Below are 23,729 nucleotides of genomic sequence, written 5' to 3'. Positions count from 1 at the left end.
TTTTATGCCTCTAAAAAATTAAATTTCCGAGAATATTTTAGTTTATTAAATTAACTCTATTTTGGAGAAATCTAAGTTGTGTATCTCCAGGAACACCCTCTCTCCCACATTCTCATCATCAAAGTTGAAAGAAATGTTTGGTATAGTTGAAGATTGTGCCGATAGTTTTGTTCAAAACATTGGAACCGTAAACTCAGATGGTGACGGAAGATTTGACGTTTCATTGTGAGTTAAACAGTTTATTGGTCATTGAATTCTTATGCATAGTTGATAGCTTAGTTTATTTTCAGAGTGAAAAAAATTAAAAAACTACAAAGTTGCATATAAGGTAGCTTGTAAGTGGGCACTTATAGTTTGGAAAGCCCTGGTTTAAAAAAAATCTGTTGATTAAATAAATTATATTATATTACTGATCAGTTAATCATTTTGTATTAAATATAGGAATACAACTAATGGTTGATTCCAATATTTAGACTTACAACAAAAAATACAAGGTAACTAGTAAGGAGGCAGGAGAATAAAAGCAATATGACTAAATTAAAGCTGCCCTGGTCTGCCACGATACATACCCTAACTTATCTTCTCAGCCACGCCTGCCTCTTGCCTACGGGTTATGGGTTCAAGGCTCATAACTGCTAGTGGGTGTGGTGTGTCACTGGGCAAGACACTTAATGACAATTGCTTCAGCTAATTGGTCCTTATGGATTCTCTGAATTGTCAGTTGTACATTACAACAAAAATCCCCAAAAATATTAATCAAATCACACACAAATTAAATAAATACATGATAACTTATTTTAGGTACAGAGTATATTGAAAAGAACACCAGTGTTATAATAACTGTTTTTCCCCACCATGTAAGAATGGCTAAGTTACATTTATTTATAAACATAAATAATTAATACAACACTTTTCAGAGCATTTGGACGACTAACGTTGGATGGGATTTGTTCTTCAGCATTCGGTGTCAAAGTTGACTCCCAGGTATTCTTGCCACAATATATTCCATGTGTTAAACTCATAATAGAAAATGTGGGAATATCATTTTGCAAATGTTCTTGCTGAAATGGCTACATTTAAAAAATATGTTTATTAACTTGTCTTCTATTTCTGTGACATAATTATGCTCATGAAGACAATAACTAAAATATGGTTGTATGGGTGTCTATTACATGTTACTATGTATATATTTTTACATGGAATTTAGTTCTCATACATTTTACATGCCATATATTGCTCTCTATCTAATTATTTAAATTTGCCAGGCCAGCGTATATGGGTTTATACACAGATTATTCCCCATTTATTTACAGGCAGCAAATAATGGTAAAGAGTCCCAAGTGGCAAAAATGGCTCGCGAGTTTCTTGCAATTGAAATATTTAAGAACCCGATGGTGTTTGTGTTTTGTAAGTATCAGCTGTATTGTAAGGGGTCGGCATTCTATATGGGCGAGGTCCTGATTGAAAACCTAGAATTTAGGCCAAATTTGACCCATTACCCTAACACCCAAACTGCTTTCATGTGGCTGAATGGTATGTGCTTCACATGCAACTTGGTAGGCCCAGTGTTCCTTCCAAGCATACAACGGAAGGACAAATATAGCCTGGCCATCTATTTGCTTAACAAGGGTTATTGGTATTTATTGCAATATCCCCACTTGTCTACCTTCTCCTTAAACTGGTGAGGTCCATGCAGTAGTACGGCGGGTGTTGGGGTAATGGGCCAATCGTGGCCTAAATCCTAGGACCCATGGCGTGCCACGCTGCAGGACCTCACCCACATAGAATAGAATAGAATCCCACTTGTATATACTTTGATTATTCACAAAACATGGAGGTTAACATCACAACCAAACGTTGGTATGTATGTGAAGAAACTTACCCACTACTCTAGGGTATCTTATGACAAAAATCAAATATGAAACTTTGTGCAAAAATTTTAGTTGAGTAGCTTGTTTTTTTACAAATCTGCCTTAATAATTATCATAGAATAAAAAACGCACGCTGTAATGGAAATACACCTTTTTTTCTACAGTGGTGTTTCCTTGGTTGGGAAAGGTTGCTAAATTGTTTGATTACTCCGTATTTCCCAAAAAATACATTATCTATTTTTCAAAACTTATTGATTCTGTTGTTGAAACTAAGAAGAAGAAAAAACAGGTAAGTTACTAATTTAAACAATCTCATTTTCTCCGCAATAAGTTAGTAATGTATTATATAATTATATTTAATATTATATTAGTTGAAAAAAATAAAAAGATGGAAATTCGAGTCAAAAAGATCTTATCATATTAATATTTATCTTTGTTATTGAATTTAAATAAATTTAAAAAAAATTATTAAAATTTTTACACTTGTTCATAATTAAAAAAAACAAACAAATAAAACGCATTACTTTATTTACCACAGAGAACAGACATCTTGCAAACAATGATTGATTCTCAAATAACAGAAGAAGATGTAAAGAATGGAGCAGTGAAAGGTTTGTATGTGAGAGTGTTACTAAGATATATTGCATACAGGAATATCTACATGCGCGGCAGACCAGCATTTACAGTATTCTGTTATATATAGTGGACAACAGTAAAAAAGTAAAGCATCAGTTGCAAAAAATGTTTCTCCCACCCCACTTTTTTTAATGTTAATTAAATTTTTGGAAATGCCGACACTAGTGTGCAGGTATTGACAGGGAAGGTAGTTTAGACGCTCAATTTTTTTATTGAAGTGTTTTGATTTAAAAAACGACTTATGGGTCCCTAAAACTCACACACTATGCCATTGAATAAATCAATCATTTTATGCCAATTTATTTAAGGGGTAGCGCAGACTTTTAATAACATTTTATCATGCAGGAGTTACAAGGACTGAAATGAAGGGAAATGCTCTTATCACTTTGATAGCAGCTTATGAAACAACATCTAACGCCATGGTGTTCCTTGCATATAACCTGGCTGTGTATAAAGATGCACAACACAAATGCAGGGAAGAGATTAAACAAGTCATTGCTGAACATGTGAGTTGGTTGCATATTCCTTTCTCATATCTATATACAGAAACTCCAGCATAATTGCTCCAACTCAGTGGTGCAAATTATCAATCATACTTAAAACATGTCCACAAAGTTACACACGTGAAAGCGGACATGGGCTAAAGGAACACTCGTGTTATAACAACTGTGGTTTTCCGGCCATGCGAACAAGTTACATTCATTCATAAAGCAACTTACATTCTTAAATTATTTAACTTTGTCATAACGACTGTTGTTTTCAGCTACTTGTATAAATGTTCCTAACATTGTAATGTTTATCATGATATCCATACAGGGTGGATTGACTTATGAAGCTGTGCAGGATTTGAAATATATGACTCAGTGTCTCAATGAATCTATGAGGCTTTATTCGCTTGTACCTGCGTGAGTGTAACTACAGATATTTATAAGTTTTACCCAACTACATGAAACATAGTTAAAATTTCTGTATACAGAGGATTTATAAAAAATGCCCTTTAAATTTAATTCGGGGTAAAATAATAGTGATTTTAATTGTGTTAGGGATATTGGGCCAACATGGGCATAAAACCCAAGTCCTATGGCTTGTCACAGCCAAGTACCTTACGCATATAGAGTAGAGTTTGATTATTTTAGACTTAAAAAGTTGGGATCTTTTATATAATTTATGTTTTATTTGGTACTCAGCTTTGGTATGTAGAATTAATTTGCTGTAAGAGCTTGTTTCAATTACAGCGTGATGTACTGTGGGGTAAAATGGGATATTTTACGTACACAATATTCAAATATCCTGATCGTGTTTTAACATCACCCAACCTTATTGTAAAGTCATGATGATAGGGTTTTATTATTCTTTAAATGGGACGAGAAAATAGAATAGAACATGTCCCATCTTACCCCAGTTCACTATACATGTAATAAACCGGTAAAATTTGTGCAAACCCATCTTTTTATTTAGAAATGGAAGATACTGTGTACGGGACATTACCATAAATGGGGTGACCATTCCTAAAGGGACACTCGTAAATATCCCAGTGTTTGGAATGGGAAGAGATGAAGAGTTTTGGAATGACCCTTTGACTTTTAACCCAGATAGGTAAGCGCTTCTATATGATGGTTAGGTGTTTCATATAAGCGCATGTAAAAAAAAGTTTTTTTAAAAATAAAAAATGTGGATTTTTGGTGCAAATCATGATTAGACAGTTTTAAGAAAATTTTTCACATTTATGGAAAATTAATCATTTATATAAAAGTGTTTTTTCCTCATTATTCAACGTTACTACTTTCCTGCAGTTGTGCTCTGTTCACCTTGTTTTGTTTGTACAGAATGTTGGACATGAATGAGATTGATCCAATGATATTTCAGCCATTCGGTGCTGGTCCACGTAACTGTATTGGAATGAGATTTGCACTTCTTGAAATTAAAATCACTTTCGCAAAACTTCTGCAGAAATTTTATCTCGATGTATGTGAAGATACCCCTGTGAGTGAAACTTATTATTTTAGCATTGTGAGCCTTTTTTCAGAAACAACATATTGCCATATCTTTGACACCCCCCACCTTTCGTTCAGGAGAGCATACTTAGTCAGATAGGAAATGATGTAATGGTCAAACTCTGGCATAAATCTCAGGTCCCATGGTGTCTTGTTGTTGGGCCTCACCCTATTGGAACAACAAAACATAATGTTTAGTTCTAGCTCATTGAAAAGTTCCTTATTGCTATCTGTTATATGGGTAAGGGGCCGACATCGAGGCATGCCATGGGACCTAGGATTTAGACCAGAGTTGGCTTATTACCCAAATATGTTATGTCTTTTACCTCCTTTTTTATGTAATTTATAAAAAAGATATTTTTTTAGCAAAAATAACAAAACACATTGTTTCAGGCACCCCCTTTAGAAGTTACTTTCAAATCTGGAATGAGACCAAAAGAAATGATTCATTTGAAAGTTACAGCAGTAGAATAACTTGCACTTAATGGTGTCATTACTGTTGTATTATCTTGTAATCGCATATGTAGCTTTATAGCTTTGTAGATTATTTGTGGTGATTATATTTTATAATCCCAGCATATTTTACCCATCATTTGGCCGATAATTCTCTCTTTGTTGTTTTAATTCATATGATCTTTGCAATTGAGCAATAAATAAAATCATGTAATGACATGCATAAGATAAATAAGAAGTCATTAGTTTGATAAATCCTTGTCACTCCTAAATTTTATATTTTAGCTGTGAATTCATGACCAGTTTAGCTTCCCTGCATTTGACCTATGGGTTATTCTGTATATCTATAAAAATTAACTTTGTTTGGTGACATTTTATTTGTTTTTTTAAACTGCTATATATTCTTTAGTATTGCATTTGAAAAAGTACATTTTGTTATTTTAACATTTTACTAAAATGCTTTTGGAAAAAATTCTTCCATTCTTATGTGTTTGGGAAAAATTTTGTGTTTATTAGTTTAAAATCTGCAATAAATGTCAATTTTAACCCGAATATTACTTTCAAGGTGCCAGGTGTTAAGGGTTTATAGCTGTTAAAATATTCCTGATATTTCCACCAGCCATGATTACTCCTCTTGATATTTTATCGTTGGAAACTTGGATTTTAATCCTGACTTCATTCATTCTTATCAGGTTTGGAAAGTTTGGTATTTTATAATAAATATATGGGTTTTGCGAGGCTGCCTGTAACCCAGGGGTTTGGGGTTAAAGCCCCGATACAGCCACCATTGTGACCACTGGGTTAAAGCAACTGTGTTAACTGTCTTGCTCAAAGGAACTCATCTATTTATTCACGATATCTATGTTTTACACTAGACGCAATCTTGTAGATTGACAAAATATTATTTTGATAGATTATACATCCATAAGAAATGGCAAGTGTTAAAGAACTTAAACATTCCACATGACCAACCTACTATACTTGGCATTGGAAATTTGATGGATTTCATTAAAAACCCTGAGTTTGTAAGTTAACCATATTTCTCTGTACCTGCATAGGCATAATGTTAGGGGTTGGTGAATAACATCTTATATTTTAGCACTTTAGTTTTAAGCCTAAAAAAACTTTCCCCAGCTGTTAGGTGTCTGTACAAAGAAGCAGAGCCAAAGTATATTGCATTCACCACATTAATCAATGACGTTCCCCATGTTTGACGACCTAGGGTGTAATTCTGTCTAGTAATGCCTTGACATAGTGGTAAGCGCGCCTGCATGTAACCAATAGGTAATGGGTTTAAGGCTTGTTACTGCTGCCAATGTGGGTGTATGTGTTCTTGGGCAAGACACTACCGCAATTGCTCCAACCCAGTGATTATTATTGGGTTGTATAATTATCAGTCATACATAGTCATAAATCAATCACCTACAAAGTAATACACATTGTAACTTGTAAGCTGGCACGAGGTGCATGAACACCCGTGTTATAACGACTGTTGCTTTTCGGCCACGTGAGGATAAAGTATGACACATTCATTCATTCAATTGGTTTTTAACAATCTCACTCCAGATTTTACTAAAATGAAATAAAACCTACACCCTGGTATGCATTATATATGTCTAAATAAGGTCTTGCTACAAGTCCTGGGTTTGAAAGAGGTTTGGTCATCACCCCAACACCAAGAAAGTGTCATTATAAAACACTTTGTGACCTTCAGTTTGTAACATTTGCGTGCCATAAAGTGCGACGTCTGTAGCAATTAGGTACGAATCAAAAATTGGTTTAGGAAATCATTTTCAACTTTGCAAATTGATATTTTTATTGAAGTGTTTTAAATGTTTTTTTCTATCTCAGTTGTTTATGGGATATTTTGATTTGAAGAAAAAATACGGACCAATATATGGGTAAGAATTATTCACTGTATGTATTTATTAATAAAAATAATGTTGAAAGCCTGGTTATCAACTTGTTAGGCTTATACTTGGTTTTCCTGAACATGACAGCTTACTCTTGTTAGCGTTTATTTTTACAAAAAGCTAATTTAAAAAAAAAATCCATTTATTCAACAAGTTTAAACAACAAATGCTGAAACTTTTCTTTTGTTGTTGGTGTAAATTCCATGCACCATAATATAAACTGAATATTGGAATATTCTGCTCTTGCTTGGCATAATGTAATACATGAACTGACTTTCAAGATATTTAAAAATGTCAAAATTATTACATCAATATTTTATCTGCTTTAAACTTTACCATCTCGAAGACACAACATTAGAATAATAAAATTTAGGTTTTTAAAGCGAATACACTTACACACATTAATGTAGTACTGTTTACTAACTTTTTCAAATTAACATTTTAAGAAGTGAATTCAAATATTAATGTAGTATTGTTCATTAACTTCTGCTCTTTCCACAGCGCATACAATTGGCTTACACCCACCATAACGATAACTGATCCAGAAATTTTGAAAAAAATCTTTATTAAAGAGTTTTCTACATTTCCTGACAGGCAGGTGTGTTATGTTATTAATTAAGTATTGCGCGAATATTTATTTGTGTTTAACTGAGCAATAACTGTGTGTCTAATAGGTATTGCTCAACATACATGTTGGCTTTATACACCTCAATCTCGTTAGGAGTTTCACAGTGATTTTGTGTATGTTTGATAATTTGCACAATCACCAATCTCATTAGTTATAACTATGTTTCAGGATCTGGTGCCTCGAAATTATAACAGACAAAATCAATTTCCACCAATTGTATATTAAATTATAAATAGATATATATTTCACGTAAATGGCATCATCAGTCTCTTAATTAAATAGAATCTACTGTTATGACATTAACTATTTAAGTTTCTTTGGAATCTGTTATTTGGTTATGATATTTCTATTGTGGGGCATCAGGTATAAGATGTTGTATTTAAACATTTTACGTTACCACAGATTGCTCTACTTGATGTAAATGGTAAAGAAATGAACTCAGCTTTGACTGTTGTGAGTGGGAGGAAATGGAAAAGAATTAGGTAAATGGATTTAATACTAAATTTAGTATTCTATTCTATAAGGGTGAGGTCCCACAGCATGCAACCTGAGATATAGGCCAGAGTTGACTATTTTTTTTTTATTTAAATAGGCCAATTTCCTCGAAACTCAGGACAGACTGAACTTTCTGTCCTGAGTTTTAAAGTAGGATGATTGAATCAGTTGTATTCTAGCTGTCTTGACCTGAAATGTTAAAGCTTTTTAAATAAAACAGTCAAATATCTTTAATTTTGTAAAGATTTTATTGCATGAATAAACACAGCACATTTAATCCTTTGGATGCCTAATTTATAAAACTTTTACAGTTATACACAACAAACAAAACATTCCAAAATTTTTGACAAATTGTATCTAGTTAAGGAAAGTTTCACAACACTCCTCTACTGGCCTGTTCATTCCAACCATATTAACTTAACTATAAAAGAAAAAAGTAATCATACTCCATCTTAAAATTAATTTAATAGTTTTTAAAAAACTGTAATACTTTAAAAGGGCAAATTATTTTCATCAGCTGTATTTAAGTTGTGTATCTCCAGGAACACCCTCTCTCCCACATTCTCATCATCAAAGTTGAAAGAAATGTTTGGTATAGTTGAAGATTGTGCCGATAGTTTTGTTCAAAACATTGGAACGATAAACTCAGATGGTGACGGAAGATTTGACGCTTCATTGTGAGTTGGACAGTTTATTTTATTCTATTCTTTGTGGGTGAGGTCCTATAGAGTGATAAACATGGGACGTGAGGTTTGGGCCAGAGTTACCCCACTACCCCGCCATCCAGGGTGATATAACACACCACTGAGTTGGAGAATTGAGGTCTGGCTAGAACACCAAAATTCTATTCCAATAGCTTAACAAATATTAGCAAAACAATTTAAACTATCATTACAAAAAGTTTAATTTTTTTTTATTATTTTACTTAGTATTCCTAAAATCTGTGGTCTTAAAAATCCGTCGCTTAATAATTTGAATCAATTAAATGATCGAAATATTTTGCAGAGCATTTGGACGACTAACATTGGATGGGATTTGTTCTTCTGCATTCGGTGTCAAAGTTGACTCCCAGGTATTCTTGCCACAATATGTTTCATGTGTTAAGCTTATAGTGTAAACAGTGGAAATACTATACTGCTTGAATCTTTTTGAACACGTTAGTGGTCATATAGATCCTTTTTCGTCGAACAGTTGTTCTTGGCTTTGTTGTTGTTGTTGTTGCTGATAGTTTTTATTATTTTCCGCACTTAACCTAATTCTCAATTCTAGCATTTTTCTTTAATCTCTTGATTGAAATCAAATCATAATATATATTTATAATTTTTAGACTAAATTTTCAGATTTAAAACCGCACAATGAGCGATTAATTAACGATTACTTTCCTCATGCACTTTACATAGCGGAAACACTGTCTGGAGTTCGGCGGGGAACGACGGCACGTGTTATATAAGATAAGAAATCCACACAACGATTCACGACTGAATCAAACTATTAGCATTTAAGTGGGAACTCATTAAATGCACTACTCTTATACCGTATTATCATTAATCGTAATTGAAACATTATTTTTAATCCAACATCATATGATTAATATTAACTTCTAACATTACCTAATTACTGCGTGATTACGGTTTGTCAAAATTCATGAAAACAAACGTTTTTAAGCGACGACAACGTTAACTAGTGTAAGTTTACAATAAACACATGGTACAGGAGTTGTACAAAGCGTATTTACACATATTCTTTACCAATCACTCAATCCTCATACGTCATAAGTTTCATTAGTTATAATACATGTATAAATACATTCTGCCTACTGCTCCACAGTCACCAATGGCGATTAGAACCCGTTTTGTTGGTTACTTCAGATTTGTTTTTAATCGAGCCCAGTCGACCGTAGTAAAGGGATTAATTAATATAGCAGGGTGGGGGTAGATGGGACACCTTTTCATTTTGTTTTCTCTTTTCATTTGGAAGTAAATAAAGAACATTTAATGAACTATAAAACCGTATCTTCACGACTTTCACAGACCGTTGTTAATTGTTTAAAACACGATTAGGCTATTTGGATATTATGTGTTAAAGGTGTCCCATCTTCTCCGACTCTACTATCTTATGCTAATTAGTTTAAAACGTGTTCATTCATTAGATCTGTGATCTTTTGTCATTTGGAAATATACTTTCTATTCTGTTTCCTTCTAAGTGGGTCAGGTCCTAAAGCATAATAGTTCACTGGACTTAAACTTTTGCCCAGAGTTGGTCCATTAACTTGGCACCAATATGTGTTTATGCACTAATATAAAACCCATTTACAGGCAGGAAATAATGGTGAAGAATCTCAGGTGGCAAAAATGGCTCGCGAGTTGCTTGCATTTGAATTCTTCAGGAACCCAATGTTATATATGTTTTGTAAGTAATTGTAATATTCAACACAGTGTAGGTTTAGTTTCTCTATAATTCAGTAAAGCTAACATATCATGGAATTAGAAATTCTATTTCATGTGGGTGAGGACCTATAGTGTGACATGACATGGGCCCTGCAAATTTAGGCTGAAGTTGGCCCATTGCGTGACTACCACCCATTAGGGGCTAATGAACTAAAGCAATGTTTGTTAAATGTCTTGCCCAAAGACACCATGTCTATCAACATAAACCAGACGAATAATGGATGATTACTTACTTATTCCTGTGTGTCATGGAAACTTACACTTATTCCATGTACTTTGTGTCGCTTACAAGTTTTTGATTGAAAATCAAGAATAAATAAAAGCAACATTTTGTTGTTTTATTAAAATCTGTCATCTAATAATAATTAAATATTCCTTTATGCTGGAAAAGGCACAATTTTGCTTGATACTTCTTCCTTTTAACTCTAAGACAACATTTGCATCCATAGTAATCTTCCCATGGACGGAAAAGATTGCAGAAAAGTTTGATTATACTATTTTCCCGAGAAAGTACGTCAGATATTTTGCAAGACTTATCGATTCTGTTGTTGAAAGTAAAAAGGAAAAGAAACAAGTAAGTTTATAATTTCAATGAATGCGTTGCATGTCAGTTGTTACAATTAAATAATTAATAATAAATGTTGTATTGTTGCTTAAGTGCTACTGAACACGCAGCAAAAAAAATGAACTCAACTAATAGTATAGAGAAGAGATATATGTTTCGACAACTAGCATCATCTGTCTCTCATTTAAGTAGAATGTTTGTTTCCAGTTCTCTATATTAATTAAATTAATTTAATCTTTAATATTAAATTTAAAGAAATGAATGGTTTATGTTTGGTTCTAATTCTAATTAAGTTTGGAAAACTCACTGTAAGATTTTTACACTTGTTTGAAATTAAAAAAACGAATAAAACGCATTATTTTATTTACCACAGAGAACAGACATCTTGCAAACAATGATTGATTCTCAAATAACAGAAGAAGATGTGAAGAATGGAGTAGTGAAAGGTTTGTATGTGAGCCAGTGATGAAACTATATTTACCAATATAAGCACAAACGAAAGGATACTGAGTTCAAGGCTCAATGCTGCTATAATTGTGTGTGTGTGTATTCTTATACAAGCCACATAACACATCGCTCCAGCACATTGTTCACTAATGGGTTTCTCAATTGATGGTATCACAAAAAAAAGAAAAAAAACATTTATCTAGAAAGATACATACATGGTTTTAATAACCGTTTAAATGCAGGGGTTACAAAAACTGAAATGAAAGGCAACAGTATAATCATGTTGCTGGCTGGATATGAAACAACATCTAACGCCATGGTGTTCCTTGCATATAACCTGGCTGTGTATAAAGATGCACAACACAAATGCAGGGAAGAGATTGAACAAGTCATTGCTGAACATGTGAGTTGGTTGTATGCATATTTACCAAACCCTTGGTAGTGGTTAGAGCAGTGGTTCTTAAACTGGGGGGGGCGTGTCACACTCGGAAGGGGGTCGCGAAAAAATATATAAAATAAAGTGTTATATGTCTCATTACAGTAGTGTTCAAAAGGTTTAAATACGACGCACGCAAAAGTTAAATTAAAATAGCAAACCTTTAAGTCTGTTTTTAAACCTCTTACACATGCTAAATGATAAGGTGTTAATCCCTATTATGATGTAAATATTCGCCGTGTGAATTGCTATTATGTCGTAATTAATTGCCAGGCAAAACAATCGCTATTATGATGCAATTAATCCCTACTATTTCGTAACAAACAGTCTACCTGGCTAGGAAAAAACATGGCAAATATAAGGCTAAACTATGCAAATGTAAACAGAACGGTTATTTGACTTCACTTTTGCGTTGATCGCGATAATGTGTTTTACGCAATAATACAGATACAGTCAACCAAGGGGGTGAGGTTTAAAGCATGTCCAATATGTCAGGTTTGGCTGTGGTGGATTATGGCAGAAATTAGTTGAACACCACTGATAATTTAACAAAAAGGGGGGCGCAAGTTTGTTGAGATCTTTATTGGGGGGGGTGCTTCAAAAAGTTTAAGAGCCCCTCGGTTAGAGCAAATATCTCTTAGCTAAAGGAATAAGTGTTCAAGCTTGATATTATAGCCATGCGTGTATTTATTAAAGCATTTAACCTGCGTTGCTCCAACCCAGTGGTCATCAATGGATAGTTTAAGTTGTTAGTCATGCAGGGAAAAATTTACTTACAAAAGTGAGTAGTTGGTTATTTGAAAGCCGGCATGAGATGTATGAAACAGAACACCCCTGTTATAACGATTGTCGTTCTTACTCTACTTGTATAAATGTCCAACATTCCTAACATTGTAATGTTTATCATGATATCCATACAGGGTGGATTGACTTATGAAGCTGTGCAGGATTTGAAATATATGACTCAGTGTCTCAATGAATCTATGAGGCTTTATTCGCTTGTACCTGCGTGAGTGTTTTATATGGATAACGAATAATTATGAATAATTTGCCAATTTAAAATACAACATTCTTGGCAGCAACAGCTTTGCCCTACTTTTGTTCCCAGACATGATCGTAATGCAGTAATAGTCTTCTGCATAAAGTGTATAGCTGCCCTGATGTCTTGCTAGATGGAAGATGAAACTTTGGTTCAATAAAGTGAAATTTCTTCCTAGAAAAGAAATGTTTAGGCAGCTTATTCATGTTTGCTGACACACCTTTATATTTAGTAATTCAAGATACTGTGAACGCGACATTACAATAAATGGGGTGACCATTCCTAAAGGGACACTCGTAAATATCCCAGTGTTTGGAATGGGAAGAGATGAAGAGTTTTGGAATGAACCTTTGACTTTTAACCCAGATAGGTAAGTATGTGATTATGTTTGCACAATATAGTGAAAACACCGGTGTATAGGAACGGTAACTTTACATGGAATACCTTGTTATATTATGCTGTGTACGTATTGGTTAATAGTGATTTAAATCCTTAATATTAATATGAAAATGTTTGTTTTACGAATTGTAAACGAACCTCTACTGTGCTAAAATTTGTTATGTATTTTATCACTAGTCTTTTTTAGTGTGAGAAAAAAAGAAAAAAATTTATCTATTTACACTTACTGCAAATATTGGAATTAACCCAATTAATGCAAGAAATGTTTTGTTTGTACAGAATGTTGGACATGAATGAGATTGATCCAATGATATTTCAACCATTTGGTGCTGGTCCACGTAACTGTATTGGAATGAGATTTGCACTTCTTGAAATTAAAATCACTTTCGCAAAACTTCTGCAGAAATTTCATCTCGATGTTTGTGAAGATACCCCTGTGAGTGAAACTTATTTATTCTAAAGACTATTGGTTCTTAAACTTTTTAAGAAAAACCCTTTTAACTACAAAAGCCACACTTTTGTTTTTTTACTAAAGATTTACCAATATTTCAAAGACATTTTTTGTGCCTTTATTAAGACACTTAAAAGCAAATGCTTCGTTCTATGTTGTCCCAAATGTCAGATACATATTTAAAAATTTCTCCTAACAAACAATCACCAACAAAGTTGCATACATGGTAACTTGTAACTGGCCATGAGGTATTTGAAACATAAGACCTGTGATATAAACAACTGTTGTTGCCCCACCACATGAGGATAAAGAGTTCAATTCGTTCAATTATTTGTAAACAATGAAAATTTGTTCAGGCACCTCCGTTAAAAGTTGGATTCAAAACCAGCATGAAACCAAAGGAAACTCTCTACTTGAAAGTTAAAGCATTAGAGACTTAGAGTAGTTCCATCTTTACTGGTGTATTATCTTCTAACTGTAATTCTGTAATTATTCTGTCTTTAATTGGCCAAGTTTTATCAAATGATTGTTTTAACTCTGTACTTTTAATACGATAATTTTCATTGCAATTTAAACCACTATTCTGCTTCTATTGCTACCATGGGTAATTTTGAAAAACTGTTTCTTAGGTCTCACCCTTACAAAACAGTATATAAAAAATCTGTATGTTTTCATTATGATATTGGGTTCCATTTTTCAAATTTAATTTTGATATCTTGTTTTGAACTAAAATGACATGAATTTTATTTCATGTGAATTTTATATCATGTAAAAGTGAATGATTAAGACTTATTTCGTTTCAGCAATGTAACTACTCTGAAGGCATGTGGTGTTACATGATCTTAAGTAATGGGTCAACTCTGGCTTATAAACCACAGCCCCTAACTTGCTTCGCAATAGGATTTGTCTCATGTTTGTAGCAGTTGACTATGCTTTAAGATTTATTAATAAAGTTTACCCACATTAACTCAACGCATAAAGATTGAATAAATTGTTGTGTTGCGTAAATATAAACCCGGCCCAACTGTATTGTATAATTAAGTGACGTATCATGCAGTTTACTGTGAATATGAGGAAATGAAATTCCAGTCTGCCATTCTTCAATTTCAATCTATCTTCCTGTTTTTGTTTTTCCCATTACTGTTGAAATACAAGCCTGCACCCCAAACATAAAGAATATGCAATTATTACATTAACCATTGCTGTGGTAATTTGTGTTTATTAGTTTAATACCTGCAATAAATGTCAATTTTAACCCAAATATTACTTTCAGGGTGCTAGGTGTTAAGGGTTTATAGCTGTTAAAATATTCCTGATATTTCCACCAGCCATGATTACTCCTCTTGATATTTTATCGCTGGAAACTTGGATTTTAATCCTGACTTCATTCATTCTTATCAGGTTTGGAAAGTTTGGTATTTGTAATAAATATCATACAGTCATAATATTTTTGTAATACTATATTTACCAAGTAGTAAAATACCTTGTGTTCTAAAATAACATGTCTGTTTTACATTGTTTATGGCTATTAAAAGTCAAAATGTAAATGAAATAAATACGTTAAAAGGTTGGTGTTAAGATGCTTTAGGAATATGCAACTTATTTATTTCTATTTGTACAATAACAGTAAGTAACATGGCTGTTCTGTTTATGAGTTTCCGTGTATGTAACTTTAAGGGTTGTTATTTTTCTAGATTATTGACAATCAATTATGGACCAATGTTTGAGCAATTAACAATAAGTGTTTGCACAACAAACCATCAGTGGCAGCTTTGAGCTTCAAACCCGTACATCGACGAACATGTACCCACCCAACTTTTTATCATTAAGCTCCTCCATTAAATCTCTGTTCAACTGCATTTCTTTCATACAGACTGTACATCCACAAAAGATGGCAAGTGCTAAAGGACCTTAACATACCACATGATCCACCTACAATACTGGGGGTTGGAAACATGAGCAAATTCTTTAAAGATTCTGATGCAGTGAGTTTCTACTGAAGTTCTGTATTGAGCCAAATCTGGCATGAATCCTAGGTCTATGACAGGCACCTTACACAAATATAGCTATACATGTACAGATTTATATTATTTCTAAGATCAAATTGGCCGTAATTGCTGTGTGCTATGTGATCTCTATGAGCAACATTGTGGTAGTATTTTACCGCTAACTCGTCTCGCCTTGATAACATTCTGACGCTTTTATTCCTGCTGCCTGCGCCGAGTCATTAACGCTTTTGTCGTGTCGTGTTGTATGCACAGTCACCAGTTAGTTTAATTGATACTGCAGTATAGTTAGGTTGTACAGCGTTTACTTTAGGTTTATTATGATGTATTATATTGTTATTATATGTTTGTAGATATCCATCGTTTTAGTTTGTTAAACCCAAATATAATAAGTTACTTTATCACGAAATAACTCTTGTTTTTATACAATACATACTGTGTAGAATACCATTGAAGTTTCAACTATTTAAAGAAAACCAAGATGAAAGGTTTCTTAACATTTCCCTAACTCCTAAAACCTCTATCAATTTTCCATGTTTATCAAAAACACCAATTTATTGCACAATGTTAGCTTATTTGTCAGAGTACACCATTGACCGCTATGATAGAACTGAGTAATTCAATCCAACTCAAGAATGACCAGAGCCAAATTTAAAACTGCCTGGGATTAAAACCATAAAAAATGCAGTAAACTATTATTTTCATTTAATGTTGCACAAAACAATTTTGTAAATTTTACCTTGGCAGGGCTATAAGAGACATTTAGAATTGAAACAAAAGTTTGGGCCAATTTATGGGTAAGGTGTACGGTTATATGGTTTACTTATAGTTGTTAACAAACTACTTTATTTGTTTTTCAGTCATTACATTGGTTTAAGTCCACATGTTTATGTTGGTGACCCAGAAATTTTAAAGCAAATCATGATAAAAGAATTTCATATATTTCCAGATAGACAGGTGCGTTTAGTTGTATTTGTTTAATGTTTATAACAACTGAATTTTGTTTTGTATATTCACTCTATGTGATATCTTTGAATAATTTGATTTTTAATTACCAGTTTTCAGCGATAACTTTATTTTGAGTTTATACGTACAAAAAACAATCACTAACAAAGTTAAATACATGGCAACTCGTAAGTACGTGGTTAAACTATTGTGCCCTCGAACTTTTGTGTTATACCAACTGTAGTTGCTCTGCCATCTGAGAATAAACAGGTTAGATACATACTTATGGTATATATGATCACTTCGGATTTAAACCAATTACTTATCTGAGGATATGATTTTATTTTAATTTCGCTTGGATTTTCATGTATAGATGTTTTAAATTTTAGAAAAACTTTCAAAACGCAAATGGTAAAGAGTTCAATGACAATCTAACTGCTATCAGTGGTAAGCAATGGAAAAGAGTGAGGTATTTACTAATTTAGTTATTATTTTTTAAAGCAGTCCTGTTGTTCTATGTTTTAATAGAAATATATGGTTCATTTTTTTTACAGTAGAGCCACATTGCTGTTTAATCATTTAGTTCTGTATACATAGGTATTTGTGTATACTTATATATATATATATATATATATATACATATATGTGTGTGTGTATAAATACCCAGTTTTTACGAACTTGGCACTCAAAGTGACTATACTAAAATACACAGAGAACTTTGTAGTTTTAAATACAATGGTATTCATCAGAAATAAATAAATTGTTATGAAATTTACACCTTTTTCCACAGGGACACCCTTTCTCCAACGTTTACTTCTTCAAAGTTGAAAGAAATGTTTGGTATAGTTGAAGATTGTGCCGATAGTTTTGTTCAAAACATTGGAACGATAAACTCAGATAGTAATGGAAGATTCCAGCCTGCAGTGTAAGTTATATTCAACTACTTTAGTATTTAGTGTTGGGTTATTCTGCACTCCAAGTAGGCTATTTTTATTCATATTTTAGTCTTGCGTTAATCTGCACGCCAAAGGTTCCAAAGCGAAACAAGATGAAACCTAGAGTTTCGTCCAGCGCTGTGGAAAGTGGTTAGCGTACCTGCTTTTAACTTATAAAAAAAAAAATAATAATCACCCAAAAAGTAACATACTTGGTAACTTGTAAGCTGGCGTGAGACGTATGAACATCCGTGTTTAACGACTGTCGTTTTTTAGCCATGCGAGAATAAAGTAAGTTTACCTGGTCACACTGATGTGACGTAAAACTAGCTTAGGTGTGCCATATATATATAAATAAATATAAGTTTTGTTAGACCTTGTGTAAAACTGTGTCATTTGTTAGAAGATATTTTATAAAAATTAGAACTTTTATGTAATATTGGTGTACAGCTTTTTTGTTCTCTGTTTTAATATTCTGTTTTAATGCAGTGTATTTTCCAAAGTTGCGATAGATTCAATTTGTTCTGCAGCCTTTGGTGTGAATGTCGACTCACAGGCAAGTAGTTACGTGGATGAATTTAGTATGTACACACTCATACCGGCAGCTTTACATAATAATATAATTTGATATATCTCTCTGAAAAAGATAGCAAAGATAATGTTATTTAAGAAGGGAATCAAGAGCAAAACGATAGTTGTTAAAAATTCGTATGGATAAAAAAGAGTGGAAAAGAGTGCCAGTTAAAAATCATAGCTTTTGTATTGAGTAAAATAAAAGCTTTGAATATTACTATTATACTCTATCTTGTTAATTATGACATAATAATCAGTTGTTTTGTCACAGTCAAAACCACAAGGACAGGAACCTGAAGTAGTTAAGATGGCTTTGGAACTTTTTAACTACCCAGTCTTTAAGAATCCATTCTTTCTTATATTCCGTAAGTATGTTGAATTTGAGGGTCGGTGCTGCAAAAACGTAGCAAATAAAAAACAAGTACAACCAATTATACAAAAAAACATATATTTCGCCTAAATGGCATTGTCAGTCTCTTAACTTGTTTAATTTAGGTTCTTTCAATCCTGGTTTATCTTCATATGCTTGGTCAATTAGTAAGGCAAAACACAGACACAGTGGTTTATTATACACATGTGTGGTGTCCTTTAACACCCCGTGCAACACCTAGGACCCAAACATTAAACTGTGTGTTTTTGTTATAAACTTCACCAGTGTAAGCAAAAATGGACATAACCCAAATGAACATGCACCTATCATGAATAATATAAAAAACAATCAATTTACAAAGTCTGGTAAAAAACGTTTTCCCAAAACGGCATTTTATATAAATTGGCCTTACCCCATCAATAACACCTCTGCTTACTTGACGTAAAAAATTGCCCAAAAAACATTTTTTTTATCATTCAGTGATGTTTCCATGGACGGAAAATATTGCTAAAGTATTTGATTACAGTCTTTTACCAAAAGATTGTTTGCGTTATTTTGCCCGGCTAGATAAGACTGTGAAAAAGAACAAAGCAAATGTCGAACAGGTTTGTTGCTTTACTATATGTTCAAAAGGTGACAAATACTTTCAATCTTTGCCTACTATGCTGTTAGTAAATTAAATATGGTTGTTTGTGTAATAGACAAAGTCTGGCATAAATCCTAGATTTTCTTTGTCAGGCCGATGACATTAATCTTTAAACTATAAATTATTGTTCTCTTTTTATGCTTCTGCTATGTCCAACAATCAGTTTATTTATTTCATTTCTTTACTGAATAGCTGCAATTTAAGACACGGGAATTAAATAAACATTTTTATTAAAATTTATTGACAATGAACTACCCCAGGTTAGATTTTGTTATCAAAAACTCAGTAGTTGTACCAGTGCATGGTCCGTGTAAATTAGTAATTCATATTTATGAATATTGGTTTGACTTGTTACATGCAGAGGGTGGATATTCTGCAGACAATGATTAATTCTGAGATAACAGATAATGAGGTAAAGAATGGAGCAACTAAAGGTAAAGAATAATTTATATAATTGTGTAGTAAGATTGCTGATTTTATGTATATATATGAATGAAGTTAACTTACTTTATCCTGCGTTGCCGTAAAACGACAGTCGTTATCACACGGGTTTAACACCTCGTGCCAGCTTACGAGTTACCATGTATGTTACTTTGTAGGTGATTATTCTTTTGTGGGATTTTTTTATTCTTTTTAGTATGGCTGATAATTCGTACAACCCATTAGTAGCCACTGGGCTGGAGCAATTGTCGTTAAGTGTTTTGCCCAGGGACACATACGCCCACAGTGGTAGCAGGAAGGAGCCTTGAACCCTTTACCTCTGGGTTACAAGCAGGCACGCTCACCAATATGCCACGGCGCCGGTTCCTATTGTATGTGTATATATATTGTAAGCGCTTTCTTGTGCTAACGATTATGAGTTACCATGAGTTTAGTTTTCTGAGAAATTGTTTTTTTTATGGCTGTCAATTTGAACAACCCATCAGTTACCACTGGGTTGAAATCAGTAAATGTATTGGCAGGGAAGTTCACACTCAAATTGGTGACAACATTGTGGATCGAGTCACAGTATGTTAAGAAGCTAGTTTAAAATTTGTTGTGTTTTACATATAAATTTACATGTTGTGTTTACCTTATCATTTATTTCCTTGTAGGTTTAACCGAAATAGAAGTGACTGCCAACAGTCTTCTGATGATGTTTGGTGGTTTTGAAACTACAGCAAGTGCCATGGTGTTCCTTGCATATAACCTGGCTGTGTATAAAGATGCACAACACAAATGCAGGGAAGAGATTAAACAAGTCATTGCTAAACATGTGAGTTGGTTGCATGCTTATGTCTATTCTATATGGATGAGAACTGTGTCGGAGAAATTCCTTAAATCTGACTGTGAACTAATGGACGATTGCATCATAACATAATCTATTGAAACTGATGAAACTAGTCGTTGGCAAAATATGCTATTTAAGTCATTTGGTAATCCCAAAGTTAGTATAGACCAAGTTAGGAAACGGATTGTAAAACAACGAGTCTTGTTTTCCATTGTCGCGCGTCTATGACGTCATTGACGCCACCATTACGGAGCCCACGGCATAGCATTTTATCATTGCTGGGTGCTGTTTTTCGTTTAAATATTGCGATTTTTTAAAAACCAAGCACTTCTGCGCATGAAAATGGCTTTCTACTAATGTTATATTTTATCATAATAATAAACCTCACAAAAATAATCAACTTTTATTGAACACTCAATCGATTAAAGAGTAAAAAAACCAGAAAATATCAAGTTTACCAACCAAAAACATAAAAGAACATGTTTAAAATATAAAAATATAAACAAAAACGCATAACATTACCATAAACTGATGTATCTGGCTGTAGTTTTGCATGTAAATTGCCGTGATTTTACTTTTTGGCTCACAAACTTAACACGTATACCCGGCAACGAAACTTAAGGTATCTTTGTAAAATTGGCCCAATATCAAAGTGACATTGAGGAAAACAATACTGAGTTACTATTTTTGGTCCTCTGCTTGAGTTAGTACTTTACGGGTCTTTATGAAATAGGAAAACGCGAACACCTTATCTGCTAGTACCTAAGCAGTTTGGAGCTGCATGTCCACTCATGTTGGATTATAAATGTAGTAAAGAATGGCTCTGTAGATTCGTAGGTATGATCATATACTATTATGTAAAGTAAGCTGATTGCTGCTAGTCTTAATCGCCAACGTAAAGTATCCTGTTAAACCACACTGTACGCCGAAAACCAGTCAAAATATTAATTTACTTCACATTAATTCTAAGATTTAATATTATATAACAAGATTTATATTAGAAATTATATTTTAAATGTTAAAACAACCGCTATACGTGTTTTCTAACTTTGTATCGCTTACAAGAGCTAAATGAACACATGCCGACCATGCATTTGTATAGGCGATTCACGCTCTGTGGGCTCCGTAATGGCGGACACGAGCGCCGTTTCCTAACTTGGTCTATACTAACTTTGGGTAATCCTACCTTGCCTGTGTACAGAAATATTAAGTATACCAAGGAAATGGGATAAATTTTTTAGTTAGAATTATACACAGTTTGCGTTACAGGGTGGGTTGACATACGAGGCAATGAATGATTTGAAATACATAATGCAATGTCTGAATGAATCATTGAGACTTTATCCACCTGCTCCTATGTAAGTATGTCAACTAAATTTGAATAATTCTAACATGACATCGCATTTATTACAATGGTTTTGGCAACGTTGGATTTCTAACTTTAAGTTAATTGTAACAAATTAATAAAATTATTCAATATGGGTTTAGAATGTTTGGTTACAAAAACCTCACATTTTTATCCAACTGTTGAAACAGTGTTCCAGGAGATAAATAAAGTTCTTGTTAAGCTGTTATTTACTGGGGAAGTGGGGAATAGGCCAAATCTGACCTAAATTCCTGGTTCGACAAGTTAGGCTATGACTGGTTTATATTGTTAAGGAACTCCCGATACTGTGAGCGTGATATTACTATCCATGGCTTGACAATCAAGAAAGGAATCACCGTCCAGATCCCGGTGTATGGGATGGGAAGAGATGAAGAGTTTTGGGAAGATCCCCTTGTGTTTAAACCAGAAAGGTGATTTGACTGTATCATAAATTTAATAATTGTCTGGCGCCGTGGCATAGTGGTTAGCGCGCCTGCCTGTAACCCAGAGGTAATGGGTTCAAGGCTCGTCGCTGTTACCATTGTGGGCGTATGTGTCCTTGGGCAAGACACTTAACGGCAATTGCTCCAACCCAGTGGTCACTAATGGGTTGTCTAAATTATTAGCCATACATAAAAAAAAATCCAAAAAAAAATAAAAAATAATAATCACTCACAAAGTAACATACATGGTAACTCGTAAGCTGGCACGAGGTGTTAAACCCGTGTGATAACGACTGTCGTTTTCCGGCTACGCGAGGATAAAGTAAGTTACATTCATTCATTCATTCATTCATTAATAACAATTTTTCTTTATTTTATTTATAAAAAGTAAAAAATCTCCGTATTTCCTTTAAGCTCAAAATTAAAAAGTATTATTTATTTATTAAAAATGTGCTGAATTTTTCTGTTTAAAGTTTTGTCACATATCAATCAAATTATTCTTTTTGTTTGTACAGAATGTTGGACATGAATGAGATTGATCCAATGATATTCCAGCCATTCGGTGCTGGTCCACGTAACTGTATTGGAATGAGATTTGCACTTCTTGAAATTAAAATCACTTTCGCAAAACTTCTGCAGAAATTTCATCTCGATGTTTGTGAAGATACCCCTGTGAGTGAAACTTAGTGACTATTCTGGGAAGAATGCTTTAGGGACTATATCTTTAGCTTAATGTTTTTATGTATATTTCTTAATGTCATTAAGATTTGCTTTTTTTATGCACCGGTTCTAAAACATTATAAAAAAGATAAGAAGTGTAAATCGCAATACGACAGTTCGATATGCTCTGACCTAAAATCACAGGGCAAAGGGATTCTTCTTTACACAATAGACTACCAATTATTTTCTAGTCTAGTTCTGTGTTTTTATTTTATGATTTCAATTATGTTTGAAAAATGTAGTTATTTTAATCTTATTTTTCCAACGTATAAGGCTAATATAGACTTTGTATTTAAGGCTGCTCCAATTGACGTTTCATTCAAGAGTGGAATGAGAACAAAGCAAGATCTCTTCCTCAAAGTTACAGCAAGGGAATGATAACTTTAAACTTGTTTGCAAATGAAATAATGCTTAATTTGGTTGTTCGTCGATCAGGCATATTTGTCAATTCATAGAAGTTACAAATGATGTATGTTCCTAATAATTTTAGACGCAGGATGTTACATGCTTTAGTTTTTTTCCGTAAGTAATTATTTAGCATTAGATGCCACCATGGAATGCTGTTCAGTTTTAGTATTGTTTGTGTGAAGTACCACAGGGTAATGTTTGATTATTTGATTTTCTGTCAATATAGCCTATAGTGCACTGCACTCTAATTCTATGATTAAAATTAGAAGCTTA

General features: G+C 33.3%; 3 protein-coding genes across 4 annotated transcripts in view; all 3 read left to right on the top strand.

The window, feature by feature from the left end:
* The window catches only part of LOC149727662 (cytochrome P450 3A5-like), a 14,780-nt gene extending 9,261 nt beyond the window's left edge, over nt 1-5,519 (top strand). The window contains exons 12-21 of the mRNA XM_089888608.1: nt 91-225; nt 918-984; nt 1,314-1,407; nt 2,036-2,160; nt 2,410-2,482; nt 2,853-3,013; nt 3,324-3,412; nt 3,966-4,103; nt 4,334-4,490; nt 4,895-5,519. Of these exons, the coding sequence (XP_089744734.1) occupies nt 91-225; nt 918-984; nt 1,314-1,407; nt 2,036-2,160; nt 2,410-2,482; nt 2,853-3,013; nt 3,324-3,412; nt 3,966-4,103; nt 4,334-4,490; nt 4,895-4,975 (1,120 nt within the window). The 3' untranslated portion in view covers nt 4,976-5,519. The remainder of the gene's footprint in view (nt 1-90; nt 226-917; nt 985-1,313; nt 1,408-2,035; nt 2,161-2,409; nt 2,483-2,852; nt 3,014-3,323; nt 3,413-3,965; nt 4,104-4,333; nt 4,491-4,894) is intronic.
* LOC149727661 (cytochrome P450 3A14-like) lies at nt 5,508-15,047 on the top strand. Its single transcript, XM_089888605.1, is given in 16 exon segments — nt 5,508-5,646; nt 5,868-5,979; nt 6,806-6,855; nt 7,369-7,465; nt 7,898-7,977; nt 8,533-8,667; nt 8,996-9,062; nt 10,306-10,399; nt 10,887-11,011; nt 11,376-11,448; nt 11,692-11,852; nt 12,806-12,894; nt 13,157-13,294; nt 13,603-13,759; nt 14,131-14,208; nt 14,210-15,047. Coding segments are annotated over 16 exon segments (1,581 nt in total). The 5' UTR covers nt 5,508-5,575; the 3' UTR covers nt 14,264-15,047.
* Nucleotides 15,046-23,729, top strand: LOC149727660 (cytochrome P450 3A25-like). Of its 2 annotated transcripts, none has more exons than XM_089888607.1 (15): nt 15,046-15,175; nt 15,648-15,759; nt 16,528-16,577; nt 16,641-16,737; nt 17,115-17,194; nt 17,516-17,650; nt 18,150-18,216; nt 18,505-18,598; nt 19,084-19,208; nt 19,611-19,683; nt 20,344-20,504; nt 21,789-21,877; nt 22,179-22,316; nt 22,844-23,000; nt 23,346-23,729. In XM_089888607.1, exons 1-15 carry the CDS (start codon nt 15,105-15,107, stop codon nt 23,424-23,426), a joined length of 1,530 nt encoding a protein of 509 aa, XP_089744733.1. In that variant the 5' UTR covers nt 15,046-15,104; the 3' UTR covers nt 23,427-23,729. The 2 variants fall into 2 exon arrangements, with proteins under 2 accessions (XP_089744733.1, XP_089744732.1); XM_089888606.1 differs by having other exon boundaries at nt 19,605-19,683.

Source organism: Ciona robusta, chromosome 11 (assembly GCF_009617815.1).
Source record: "Ciona robusta chromosome 11, ASM961781v2".
Taxonomy (NCBI): domain Eukaryota; kingdom Metazoa; phylum Chordata; class Ascidiacea; order Phlebobranchia; family Cionidae; genus Ciona; species Ciona robusta.
The sequence above is the reverse complement of the archived record's forward strand: the minus strand, read 5'-3'. Positions and strand labels throughout refer to the sequence as shown.

Coding starts and splice junctions, on each gene's coding strand:
- LOC149727660 (XM_089888606.1), top strand. CDS start 15,105: ATGATTACTCCTCTTGATATTTTATCGCTGGAAACTTGGATTTTAATC. Junction 19,684..20,343: donor AAAGAATGGAGCAACTAAAG/GTAAAGAATAAT, acceptor ATTTCCTTGTAG/GTTTAACCGAAATAGAAGTG. Junction 21,878..22,178: donor CTTTATCCACCTGCTCCTAT/GTAAGTATGTCA, acceptor TATATTGTTAAG/GAACTCCCGATACTGTGAGC.